Source organism: Mycosarcoma maydis, chromosome 7 (assembly GCF_000328475.2).
Source record: "Mycosarcoma maydis chromosome 7, whole genome shotgun sequence".
NCBI classification, from domain to species: Eukaryota; Fungi; Basidiomycota; class Ustilaginomycetes; order Ustilaginales; genus Mycosarcoma; species Mycosarcoma maydis.
The window spans coordinates 195,948-209,012 of NC_026484.1; the positions used below are offsets into that span (position 1 = coordinate 195,948).

Consider the following 13,065-nt stretch of genomic DNA (forward strand, 5'->3'; position numbering starts at 1 on the left):
TTAATAAAGGCGAGCGAATGCTATCGATTTGTCGCCACTCAAGTAAGTTGTGCGCACAAACAGCCTTGCCGTCGGTCAAGTTTGGCGAGACCTCAGCTCTGCAGTCTGTGCCAGAGCGCAGGAAAGGGCGTGGGGACGGAAGGGTAACCACCGACCGGGGGTCCGATCTGACAGGTCTTGGCAAGGTGGCGGGACGAGAACGTGCGCATCCCTAAATCTTGATGCTCTGCTGAAAACAAAGGAATGTCAGCTAGGCCGCGCAGTACTTTCGAATGAAGTGTAGTGTATCTACAGCAGGCTATCAGCAGCACAGCTATCCGTCAGTGGCTCGTACCTTCCTAGCCTCTGTGTTCAGAGATCTGGAATCAACAGACACAGCCAATCACGAATTTCAATTTCAATTGCAACTTGACAGAAGCGCCTTGCGATTTGAACAGAAATCTACCTAGTTAGTCAAAGACAAATTTGTATCGTGCAACCACGGGAAGCCGCTTCGACGACGGTGTTCACGCTAAACGAATGAAGTGGTGTCAAGCAATTCATGGGTCGTCTGTCCACGTTGGCTTCTTGGCGCAGCTCGTTCACGTCGCGTGGGCTGCTCGATGCTAGCGGGCAAGAAAACTTGTGCTTGCCAAGACTTTGGTTGCAGCTCTTGGCATGCTCCGGATGCATATTCACCATTTTCAATTTTCAAGATCAAGTTTTACTGTATCGTGTGGGTAAAGCGTTCAAGATCATCTAACTTATCTCAAATGCTTTCATCGCATTCCAGCCTGATGGGCTACTAGGTCTCTGCTTGACATTTATCACCCATCGTGGACCTCTGACACTCTACGGATCGCTGCACTTTCACCAAGATGAGCCTGTCTATCTCTCGATCTTTGAATTTAGTCTAGTGCCTTGTGATTGCCTGAAGGTTTGCGGTGCCTCAAGCGTAACGACAGCGACTGTTAACATTCACGATTGAGAGCCCAGTTTTTGAAGAGGTGAGGAAAGAGATGAATTCATACCAGACCCAAAAGGGAGTCCAGAAATTTGCGCCGGAAAATGACTGTGGGTTGTCGAAAATAGGCACATTTCTTCGTGGAGGGGAATGCCACAAGAAAAAGAGGCAAAAGAACTGCAGCACCTAGGATTTCTGCGTAGTCCCCCACCGCAGTACTAATTAGGCGATACGTAGCTTAGACTTCGTAGATCGGACGGGATGCGGTGCTTTCAACGTTCTATGGCCGCAGATGTAAAGTTATGGTGAGTAGCATGATATCAAGCGTTTAGTGACCGTCGCTTTGCAAAATTGCGAAAGCTCTCTTCTTTTTCTGCAAGTTTTGTGCCAGCATTTACGCGCCAGTCACAAGTCCAACTCACGATTGAAAAGAGAAAAAACAAAACCAATCGTGATTATATCATAAATATACACGATATAGTTATACTTAACTTATATATAGATACATCTGAGCAAGACTCTCCTCGTTGCAACTATGCGGGTATAGTGGACGGCAATCGCGAAACGGCAGAAAGCAACGTCAGAAAGGGCGATACGCTACGGTCACAAAGGCATTGTCCGCAAGCGTTTGACCAGCTTGACTTGTTCAGTCGCTGCCGTCGCCTGCTCGAGAATGGACTAAGGGAGTCGACCGTGGGTTGGGGCGCGATTCCAAATGCAGTAAGTATGGCGAATTAGCATCGAAGCATCAATCAATACGATCAAAGGCCTTGTCAGAACAATACTTACAACTTGTAGACCCGTAATGTCGACAACCGATTGCTTGAGTGTGCCTGCCACCTCGGCCTTCCTCTTGAGATCGATGTTGACCGGTTTGCTCTGCTCTCGTAGCTGTTGGGCGTGCTCCTTCTCGGCGTTGCGACGCTGCTCCTCCTTCTTGGCCTCCAATGCTCGAATGACGGCAGCTCGCTTTTCCATTGCTTCCGCTCTACGCGCTGGAAGCGCCTTGCGGAATCCAATCACCTCTGTCGTCAAGGTATTGGCTTGGTCATTGAGCACCTGCAGCCGTCTTGAGAGATCCTCGTCGAAGGGTTCGACCCCTTTGCTATGCCGCGCAAACTCGCTTGGTGACATGCCATTGTATAGAAGGTTTCGCTCGATCTTGGCCTTGGCCGCTCCTGTCAACTAAAGAGGGATAATGTCGGATGAGGAGAAAGCATGTCCACGAACTTCAGAACTTCTCTGTACACATTTTCTGTTGTTTTGCAGAGCGAGACTCACCCTTTTAAACGTCTTGTTCACCAAGGCTCTGAGCGCCTTGTCGCGCTCCAGTTCGCTTCCAAACTCCATCTGTGCCACTTTGTGGGCATGCTGATCGATAGCACGAAGTACATGATCTAGATCCGCCGGACGGTCTAGGTTCAAGCGTGGGAAATGGCCCGACATTTTGTCGAAGAGGTCGCCGCTGCTGCTGTGATTGTAGAAGGGTCGGAATGAAGGCGAGAATCGGATGAGCCGAAGACGGATTGGTGACAGGCGTCAAAAGGGCCCGAAGGCGTCAGAACAGCGAGACAATCCGAATCAAGTATGGCAAAGCTCCTGGTGATGCACGAAGATAGATAGAGATACGCGCCGGATCGTTAGACGGTGGTGGTTACATGTACACTTGTGGAGAATCCGAACTTGTGAGTCTGTGAGTGTCGAAATCAACACTTTGTGACTCAAACGACTCTTCGCCCAGGAGCGCGTGTTCGGAATTGCCGCCGGCGCTCTCTCTGCACCTTGTTCTCGTTTTTCCAACTCGCAACAACACGCGTCTTGGCTGGTTCACACCACGACAAGCGTAAAAACAGTCTCGAGAGTCACGAGTGCGAATTTACAGTATAACAGCAGATTCTGCTCCACGCATATCCGCGATCATACTTGATACGTGATCATTACGATTTGTGAGTTAGACCCTTGACTCGCCTTCGCCTCTAGCAGCTTCGTTTACAAAATTTCCGACCAGGCAAGTCATCTGCTTCAGCGTTAATCTCTGCTACGGCTTGGCCTGCAATCGCGCTTGAACAACGCCGCCTCATCACCATCGTAATCCGTCAAGAGTTGCGCGAAATGCAAGGTGATCGATCCTGTCACCGCACAGTTTTTCTGCAGGCATGACCGACGAAAAGGCCGTCGTTCCGACCCAAAAGCATCGCCCAACTTTCACACAACTTCCTACTATACTTGTTCGGCTGGTCAATGACCGCTTCGATGAAGATCAGTATGATCAGGCTGTCGAGCTGCTCGAACAGCTGCGAGTAGAAGGTGTAAGGCCTCCAAAAAGCTTGATCCAGAAGCTCGTCGGCCTCAGTCTATGCTCGCTCGCTCCGCGACAGGTCGCTTCCACATCAAGATGGACTCTTGATCATCAGCTGCACAACATCGCCGCTCGACTCCTGACACAGCACAAGGGCACCAAGAGCGACCGCGATGCGATGAAGACAACCTCTTCCACGCCTGAACGACCCTCAGGGTCTGCCGTGCTCAGAGCTAGCTCTCTTCTCATCCAGTACTCCCGCTGCAACGCTTTGATCTCTGTCGACAACACCAGACCGCAATCAGAAGCTGAGCGCAATGCTTCCTTGCTCGCTCTTCATGTTCTTGAATCTCTGCCATCGCAGAGAAGACCGCTGGAAAGTCGCAAGTCCAACCGCTCAGCCTCGACACAACGAGCTCGTCTGGACTCGGAACGACTCGACGACAGCGATCATGACGGATCGTTTGAGGTCAGCTCGATCGAGCAATGGGTATACGATCATCTTCAGCAAGCAGAGGACGTGTGGGACTTGCTGAGCGGTCGAAGGTTCTCGAATGACTCCGAGAGCGAGGAGGTCTCTCTTGGACGAGTCAGCGAGTTCTGGATGAACGACTCTGAGCGCAAACGATATGCGAAGCAATTGCACGCTTTCGCCACGGCTCATCAGCGTCTCGAGGACCGGCTCAGAGACCACCGATGGAAGAAGCTCAACGGTGGCACCGATAGTAACTCATCCGATTCAGATAGCGATGAGGTCTCGGACGAAGATATCTTGGGCCTCAAGGCCAAACGCTCGGTCCAGCCCAACAGCAAACGCAAGGCCACATGTCAGCAAAAGAAGCCAGATAAGCGTGAACGCACGAGAAAGGGCGCAAGACTACCGTACAACGATACAGGAACATCACACACAAACGTCAAGATGACCGAAGGTGGCTGGCGTACGCTCTCTGTTCTCCTCGAGCTGTGGCATCGAGCATCGCCACAAGCGGTCGGCGCAAGTGCAGATTCTATGTCACGTCCCATAGACGAGCCGCCTCTCCTATGGCAATTTCCGCACAGCCATGTGACGAGCCAAGATGATCGTCACCCAACATCCAAGATCGCCGCCGGTAAAGACACAACTGACGAGATTGGCCGGGCTTTGGACGTCGCATTTTCCTTTCCAAGTGTCCTCCCCGCCTATGTATCTTGTTCTAGCGGAACCGAGGCGTCTGTAAACTTGTTCGACACGGCGAAATCCGTCACAGCCTGCGGTGACGCTCGTCTATTTTCGTCGGTGTCAGCAGCAGAGCTAATGCATCGACACGAAGTCGGCAATCAGAAGGTAGAGCGTCTTATGGCGGTGCGTGCCGAAGCTGCGGCGTGGTTACTTTCGTCCATGTACGAATTGGTCAAACTCAACTATATAAGCCACGTCGCCTTGCTTGAAGGCATGTCAGACCGGATGGAAGCATTGCAGGCGCAAGAGATTCAATTTATCATGCTTCCTCTGCTCGCAAAGGAAGCGTATCTTGTGGCTGCTGTCCTGATTCGCAACTTGACCGACACAACTCGGACACGTCCAGACAAGATCAAAGCGCTTGACCACAGCCATTTCCTATTTGACGGTCAAGGCATCATCACTATGGATGCGGCATTGGCATACGCGATCCCGCGCCATGAGTCAGCCATCACGCTTCTGCAAGCCTGCTTAATGCGATACCAGGACGGTAACGCGAAAGCTGTCTTGCAGTTCTTGTCGCTCAACAGGCTCGAGCTAGACGATGCTGCCGATTCGGACCTGCAACTGACGCTGCCGAACCGAGCGGAAAGCGGAAAGCAAGCTGTGGTACGAAAGCAGAGCCGACGACATCTCAAGACTAAGCCCAGTACACGCAAGACGGGCAAGATGATGACGGAAATGCAGGCTTCCGAGGCTGCAAGCACCGAGTTGACGGAAGATATGATGAAAAACGGCATGCTGGCGTTTGCGTTTGTGCGGACGCTGCAAATGGGAGCGAGGAACCGCATCAACCAGATCAAGTTTCTCATAGCACGAGCAATGAGTGTATTGCACGCTGGCAATCAGACTTCACAAGCGAGCCCAGATGCAGGCGCGTCCACTAACGATCGCAATCCAAGACCCGCCCAGGACTCGGAGTCAAAGACGAACAAGTTGGGCGAGGTGGAAAGCGCATCTCAGCAACGGAACTTGGAGGTCTTTCTCACGCAACTTTGCAAGGCGCTCGAGCATGATGTTGGCGACTTTCAGAGCTGTGTCGCGGCCATGAAGACGCATGTGAATCAGGACAGCGCGGATCGACGTTTCAAGGACCTAGCTGGCCAGTTGGTGTCTGGCACCAGTGATAGAGACGCTCCTGTCTCGCTACCGTCGTTGGAAGCGTTGGTGGATCGATGCCAGAAGTATTACGACGACACGCAGCATTTGGCTCACACTACGCGCATGCTGCTCGACTCTGTGAAATGGAGCTGACAATCGTGAATGCTGTGCACGTGGTCATGTCGCCACGGGGAATATGACGAGCAAGACGTAAGTGCAAAATGGCTCAAGGGCGAGCAAAATGGAAATGGGCAAAAGATGTACGGTAGGCTGCCGCAAATTGGCCGATGAAGGGCGGGAATTCTCCACCCGAGGAGACTCGTGACTGGCTCACGCGACTGTCGCTTTTGGCGTAACTTAACCGCTGCTATCTGCTGTGTGCCAACACGCCACATAATCATAATGCTGATATTCGAACAAGTTATAAACACGAGCTATGATGAAGCATACAACCAAGAGGTAGCGTAAAGAAAGTATTACATGCGACCAGAGTAAGGGTAGGCTTGCGGGAGCGTGGCGCATCATTAGAGCGTGCTACTTGTTTGGGGGAGGGGCAGCAGAGATCAATTGATGCGACCGAGTTTTCGTTGCACCGATCCGACAAGCTTAGCCCAAGCTCTCAAGCCCTGGTATCTTGCAGCGGGGGCCAAATCGCCAAAAGTCTGTCTCCACAATTGCCTATTGTACGCTCTATGTCTTGCGGCGTTAGCCTTGAGCCAAGCCGAGTAGAATGTGGCGAGCGAATCCGAGTCGAGGTCGAGCTCGCTCTCCTGTGCTGCTTGTTTGACATGCTCGCGTGATTTGGGGAGGGTTGCAACCGCTTTGCTCGAGCCGGTTCTTGATCTGAATTCGGACAAGGCTTGAATGAAACGCGCATTGTTGTCCTGCCAAAATCGCTGGTTGAAGTTGTCTGCTCTCGCCATGCGAAGTTTGTGAGCTAGCTCCGCTTCCTCCAACTTGGAAAGCAGTCGCTCAAAGTACGGCGACGGTGATCGCGCAGAGCGTGCAGAACGTGCAGAGGACCAGGAAGATTCGCCCGAAGTGGTAAACTCTTGCAGTGAGTACGGATGTGAAATGGCTAATGTTTGACCAGCTGATGTCGAGGTGGAAGCGGAAGAGGAGGAGGCTTGTTCGAAAGCAGAACCGTAACGAATGGGACGAAGGTTGCTGATCGGATCAGGTGGTCCAACCATGTCTGCTCCCGGTCGGGAGGCGAATCTCGCCGATCGTCGCAAAGGCGTGCTGGTGGTGGAAGAGGACGGAAGTGATGTGGACGCAGAGCGAGATGAAGACGGTGTGGCGAACAAGGTCGCAGTACGAAGAGCCGGGATAGCTGGGAGAGCTCTAACGAGAAGGGGTGTGTTGGCCATGGTGACAGATGATACGATTGTCTTCGAGGTGGATGAGACGCTAGGGATGATCATGGCTACGTGCAGGCTGACGGAACGAGTGAATGATGATGATGATCGGTGGCTTCGACAGCTATTTGTTGAGCAGCGTTGAAATCTGAAGGATCAAGTGTGGAAGAAAGGTGGCGAACGGCTAGGAAAGAAGACGTTGGGCGTGTTTAGGGACAAAGTGACCCAATTGTGAATCAGAGAGAGCAAGAGAGACCCTTTGATGAGGGTTGCACCAATCGTGAATCGTGGTTGCTTTGGTGGAAAAACTTATGAAAAAGTCGCCGTCTTCAACGCCACAGCGTACGCCAGCCGACTCACAGACTCACGACTCGTGAGTGGAAAATTTTGAATTCTGAACAGACCAAAAAAGGCGCGTCTGTGCTAAGTTAACCTTAGTTAAGTGACCTAGTGTCACTCTGGAATTTCGCAGTCAGCAAATCATGAATCATGAATCACGAATCACGAATGCGGGGAGAAAGGCATGTTGGCTTTGCATCTGATTCACGATTCACGATTGAGCGTTGCGCGTTGCGTGTTGCGTGTTGCCCGTTTCCCGTTGCCAAGATCGAGATGTTAAGTTGGCACATCTAGCGGATCGGAACCGAGCGAGAATCACGAATCACGAATTAATGATTGTTGATGGACGCGAAGAAATCCTGGACTCGACGTAATTGAAGAAACAAGACAGCCAACTCAGCTTGCGTCCTGACCATCATTACCTTCATACCATCAAGCAGTGTCTGGCATACACAGCAGCATCGTGTAGACTGCCTCACTCTAGCTCCGCATCCAAAGCGTGATCGTAACATTCTTGATCGAATCTTCGATTTGTGTGGTCTGCTTTGCGCGTCTGCGTTTCTGGGCGTCTGCTTCTGTGCTTGCGCTTGCGCTTTCGCTTTTTTTCAATCTGGCTTGGAGCGTCGGCATTGTGCTTTGGTACATTCACGCAGCAGCTTTGTTGGCATCGACAGCTGTCTCGCATCAAGCCTCTTGACCTCGAAACGATACGCAGCTCACGCTAGAGCAACACACACCCAAGATGGCGGGCGCACAGCGAGGTTCGCGCGTTGTTTTCGTCGGCAACATCCCGTACGACATGTCTGAGGAGCAGCTCACCGACGTCTTTCGCGAGGTGGGTAAGGTCGTCGGTTTCCGACTTGTCAACGATCGAGAGACGGGCAAATTCAAGGGGTATGGCTTTTGCGAGTTTGAAGACCCCGAGACGGCGGCGTCGGCAGTACGAAACCTGAACGAAGTCGAGGTTGGAGGCCGACCTCTGCGCATTTCGTTTGCCGATATCGATCCGCTGATGGAAGGGCGTTCGACGCAACACGGTCAATTTGATCAGGATGATCTGCGCAGAAGAGCTGCGGCAGCCGGACGAGCAGGTAGACCAGGCACATTCGGTCATGGCGGGACAGCGAGAGGAGGCGGAATGGCAGGTGGAGGCGGATGGCAACAACGTGGTCCTGCGGATAGCGGGTTCGGACAAAGGCAGTTTGGTGGCCCGCCTGGAGGGCAGGCGTACGGTGGACCAGTTGGAGCTCAGATGGGCGGTGGTGCGCCTGGTGGCTATGCTGGTGCAGGAGCTGCATCGATGGGCGTAGGAGGTGGGCCATACACATTGCCTGCTAACCTTCCTGCTGGCGTGCCGCTACCTGCAGGTGTCGGCTCGACAGATGCTATCACACAGACACTGGCGACGCTGCCGCCAAACCAACTGCTCGACATTATGAGCCAGATGAAGTCGCTAGTGGCTACTTCGCCCGATCAAGCGCGCGCTCTGCTCACTGGTCATCCGCAGCTGGCATATGCCCTGTTTCAAGCGATGCTCATGATGAATGTCGTTGATCCCGACATTCTTCAACGCATTCTTGCCGCCTCTGGTGCGGTGCCCGGTGCTGTGGCCGCGGCGGCGGCCAGTGTACCGCCTCACATGCAGACGCACTCAGGCGCTAGCAACGGCTCTGCAACACCGCCTCAACGCTACGGCACTGCGGCAGCTGCGACAAGGTACGCTGCACCAGCGCGCCCACCGCCGACGTCGTACGCGCAACCAGGCTATGGCGGTGCACCCAGCGCACCTGCAGCCAACGACGCAGTAGCAGCACTGGCAGGGCAGAACTTGCCCGAAGAACAGAAGGCACTTCTTATGCAGGTCTTGCAGCTCACACCGGACCAGATCAACGCTTTGCCTCCGGATCAAAAAGCGAGCATTCTGCAGCTCAAGGCTCAATTCGGTCAAGCGTGATCTGTGGACATGCTGGGGACCAATGTTATGTCCTATGAAAGGATGGGCCGAGGATGCTCGTCTGACTGCTGGCCGACGCTTTGCTGTAATACTAAAATCACCAAAACGAGGTGCAATCCGGGAGAGAGTTTCAACGTGTCTCATAGGGTCATTGTAGCAGAATTGACGAGCCGGATCGATTCACGATTGAGTGTGATGGGTGTTTTTGGGCACGCACGGTCGCCGCAAGCGAACCCGGATAGGGCTTTGTAGAAGTTGTCATGAGCAATGAGCATGTGGGGACAGGCAAGGATGACAAGTGGAGACCAGTGCGGGTCGATCTGATTCCGATTCAAGATGCTCGCACCGGATGGAATCAAGAATGCGGTTCTGAGACAGGTGTGGCATGTGGTTCAAAGACACCGATTGTCGATGCACAGCGCTTGTGTTGTGTGTTGTGTGGAGCCGACCAAACACGATGGTAGGTTTGGACGCTGTGCTGTAGATGCTGACAAGCACTCTGACGTGTGGTTGCGGATTGTTTGCACTCTTGAAGTCGTGAGTCTTGGTTGCCGGCAAGTCATGAGTGGCGCGTCTCTGCTTGGATTTTGGCTACCAAAATCAAACTCTGAACCAGTCAAGAGTTGACTGAACGCGGAATCAAACGACTCGTGAATCGTGAAGGGTGAAGGATCGGCATCGCCACGCGCATTGAAGTTGCGTATTGCACCTCGTACCTATGTAACTGCACACTCACGACTCGTCACTCACGACTGGCAGCTGCACGCGGCACGCGCAGGCTCAAGGATTGTTAGGTTGTGGAAATGATGAGTCGATTCGTGATTCACGATTCATGTTTCACCAAAATCGTGAATCACGGGAATCGTGAATGACGGAGGTGTACAGTCACGAGTCGTGTCAAGGTATGCATGAAGGAATGAGCTATCGACCAAGCCGCTTTCACTTTGCCGAGTCGATCACGCCTGGCGTTGCTGATCAGGGGGCTGGGCTCCAAAAGGGATGAGTGCTAGATGGGCCGACACCATCACGCTTTGCTCTGCGCCGGTTGGGCGCTACCCGAAGGCATCCAGCACGAAGGCAACGTACAAGCGAGCTCGTCGTGGTTGGCAAGCATATGTGTCTGTGTGTGTTTGTGTGTGTGGAGAAAGAGACTACCAATCTTGAATCACGAATCACGAATCACGAATCACGAATCACGAATCGTGAATCGAGAATCTGCAGCGAGGTGAAACATGCTGCAGCCATTCGTGATCCACACGCCAAGCGCTTCCGATCGTCTGGCGTCACAAGGCATGATCCCGATGCACACTCGAGGACCCTGTCACAGTGACAATCGTGAATTGTGGTTCTAAGATTAACTTGACTTAGGTCAAGTACTTATCGTCGTGCCTCGATCGGCGCGTTAACCCTAGTCGGTTCCGGTACGCTTGCTCGCCTGGCAGCTCTTGATCCACATTCACAATTTCACCCATGTCAAATGATGAGCAACAAACCCATTCACAATATCGTCTGCCCGAAGACAAGGGTGGGTCGATGCCGTCAGAGCTCGATCCAAACTTGTCGATAGACCGACACTCATTTGTGATTAGTCTGAGTCGTCGACGGTCTGAGTTGCGCTGCTCGCGTCTCTCGGCTATCGTGCTGTATTCTGTGTTCGTGGTTCGTGATGGTGTGACTCTGCAAGCTGTGGTGCTGTGATGCTGTGGCTGTGACTGTGTGACTGAATCAGATTCAAGCGCCTCGGCCCACTTTCTGATTTCCTTTTCTGAACAAGCACAGAAAACAGCGCTTCTCGTGTCCTGCAGCTGCTCACCCTGTCACTTTGTATCACGTACAACACACCTTTAGGCTCCGAATACGCAAATCATTCGCGATAATTGAAAGCTTGCCGATCCTTCCTAGCCTCGACTCGCCTCGACTCGCCTCGACTCGCCTCGCCTCCGCTCTGCTTTCAACGCATTCGTGCTTCGTGATTTGGATGGGTCATCTCACTCGCTACAGTCACGGGTCGTGAGTTCGAGTAAGTTACCATAAAGTAAAGAAACTATCTGTTCAGGGGGTTTTATTTTTTTATTTCCATGAATTTTTCGGGTTCGCTTTCGCCATTTTACTCACGACTGTGACTCTTTCTCCACTTGTTGCTGTAACTGTTGCTGTTACTCTTGCTGCTGCTGTTGCTGCTGCTGCTGTTGCTGCTGCTTGTCACCATCAGAGCCGACTCCAAGTCGCATAATTCACGATTGCTAAGCACTTGGGCTTCCTCTTGACTCCATCATCATCGATCATCGAGATGCCGCTGCGCTTCCTCGAGCTTGATCTCTTTCATTAGCGCTTTGTCGACTTCGCCAAGACGCTTACCACCCTCTTGGACCCGCGTCAACTCTTCTCTTCTTAGAACCTCCCGGACATGATCATCGCCGTCTCTGCTCTTGCTTCTTCCTAATCAGTAAACTGGCTCGCTGCTGTTCTCGCTAGTCCCAGCACCAACGGCTACAGCGTCAGCACGCGTCGCCTTTGCTCTCCCTTGATTCCACGCACCATCCATCTGATTGGCATGACGCCAACACCTTTGCTTTCAAGCACAACCCTTCGAGCCTCTCATTTGACTCGTCCCTTGTCATCCATTTCGCACGTCTATACACCCGTCATTCTTCTTTTTCTTCTTCTCATCCGACTGAATGAGATAGCCTCTGTCTCCAACAGCTCTCAACAGCAACACTAAAGCCAGTCGCACTGTCTTTTCAGACCGCCCACCTTGCGCTTGCCGTCATGACCCCACCCAACATACAATCCTCACCGCCGCCGCTTCCCTACAAGCCCCAAATCAGACGTCCTAGCACAGCCAAATCCACTCGAACCCTCTCCAATTCTTCCATTCCTACGCTAGCAACCGCCCGTCTTGCCACTCAGCCTTCTCCATCGTCCTCCAGTGCGACTCTTATTCAACACTCACCTTTACAACCTCGTAGACCGCCGCGCTCCGCCATATGCCCTTCCTCTTCACGTCCTCCCTTGCCTCATTCCGCCCTGGACCCCTCGCAGGATCACCATCGTAGCGATTCGGGCAGATCCACCGGATCCTCGCGCTCCACCGCCACTACAGATAGCTTTTTCTTGCCACAGCATCCGCACCCATTCAACCGCCGTCTCAAAGATCTGCCGTCTCTCCCTCCATCGTCATCTTTCGTCGATTCCCCCACGCCGCACAGACCACACGATGCTCCCGCATCCGCATCCGCATCCGCATCCGCTCTTGATCTCAACCTCACCATTGCTTCCTCAGTCGCCCCGGCCTTGGTGCCGCCCGCACGGCTCTTTCGCAGCCAGAGCTCCATCAGCACCACCCCCACCAGTCCTGAAGATGGCAGTGGCTCGCCCCTGGGCGGCTCAGTTACAGCCGATCATGCACCTCTCGATGACGCCAACGCCAAGCTCCAAGCCCAACACGCAGACAGCCTCGACGATTTCTGGCAAGCCGACTACTCCTACGCTCGACCCTCGACCGAGATGCGCAAAACAACTTTGCCACCTCTGCTGCGATCCAATGCACCCATTCCGCCCTCAAGGTCGCAGTCGCTCGATCCCCTTGCCGAGCCACTGGACGCCAACAGCGTTGACAGCCCTTCTCAGCACAACCAATCTTCCCCAGTAGGATCGGCTGTCCCTCTACTTGCTGCCAACCTGCAAAAGCTTAATTCGCAAAACGACCTTCGACGAAACAGCGTTTCAGTCACAGGCAAACTTGCTTCGCCCAACCCTTCCTCCCTCAGCGGTAACTCACTCCCACCAGATGCAGCGACGACGCTCGCCTCGCAAAGGCTTGCATATCTCCTTACCAACAGCCAGCAATGC

At 53.1% G+C, this 13,065-nt stretch overlaps 5 protein-coding genes and 1 non-coding gene across 6 annotated transcripts in view; 3 read left to right on the forward strand and 3 right to left on the reverse strand.

Moving 5' to 3' along the window:
• Window positions 1-1,117: 1,117 nt before the first annotated feature.
• UMAG_16220 lies at window positions 1,118-1,233 on the reverse strand. Its single transcript, XR_897735.1, has one exon. It is a non-coding gene; the product is annotated as a 5S ribosomal RNA (ribosomal RNA).
• Window positions 1,234-1,546: 313 nt separating this feature from the next.
• Window positions 1,547-2,389, reverse strand: UMAG_02878 (uncharacterized protein; the record flags this gene model as incomplete). Its single annotated transcript, XM_011391006.1, has 3 exons — window positions 1,547-1,621; window positions 1,733-2,128; window positions 2,225-2,389. 3 exons carry the CDS (start codon window positions 2,387-2,389, stop codon window positions 1,547-1,549), a joined length of 636 nt encoding a protein of 211 aa, XP_011389308.1.
• A 710-nt stretch (window positions 2,390-3,099) lies between these two features.
• Window positions 3,100-5,715, forward strand: UMAG_02879 (uncharacterized protein; the record flags this gene model as incomplete). Its single annotated transcript, XM_011391007.1, has 1 exon — window positions 3,100-5,715. The coding sequence occupies one exon, from the start codon at window positions 3,100-3,102 to the stop codon at window positions 5,713-5,715; it is 2,616 nt and encodes an 871-aa protein (XP_011389309.1).
• Window positions 5,716-6,125: 410 nt separating this feature from the next.
• UMAG_02880 (uncharacterized protein) lies at window positions 6,126-6,932 on the reverse strand (the record flags this gene model as incomplete). Its single annotated transcript, XM_011391008.1, has 1 exon — window positions 6,126-6,932. One exon carries the CDS (start codon window positions 6,930-6,932, stop codon window positions 6,126-6,128), a length of 807 nt encoding a protein of 268 aa, XP_011389310.1.
• Window positions 6,933-8,001: 1,069 nt separating this feature from the next.
• On the forward strand, window positions 8,002-9,213 carry UMAG_02881 (uncharacterized protein; the record flags this gene model as incomplete). The annotated part of the gene is made up of 1 exon (XM_011391009.1): window positions 8,002-9,213. One exon carries the CDS (start codon window positions 8,002-8,004, stop codon window positions 9,211-9,213), a length of 1,212 nt encoding a protein of 403 aa, XP_011389311.1.
• A 2,769-nt stretch (window positions 9,214-11,982) lies between these two features.
• UMAG_15086 (uncharacterized protein) overlaps window positions 11,983-13,065 on the forward strand; it is a gene marked incomplete at both ends in the record, with an annotated part of 5,653 nt that continues 4,570 nt past the window's right edge. Inside the window, one exon of the mRNA XM_011391290.1 lies at window positions 11,983-13,065. Within this exon, the coding sequence (XP_011389592.1) occupies window positions 11,983-13,065 (1,083 nt within the window).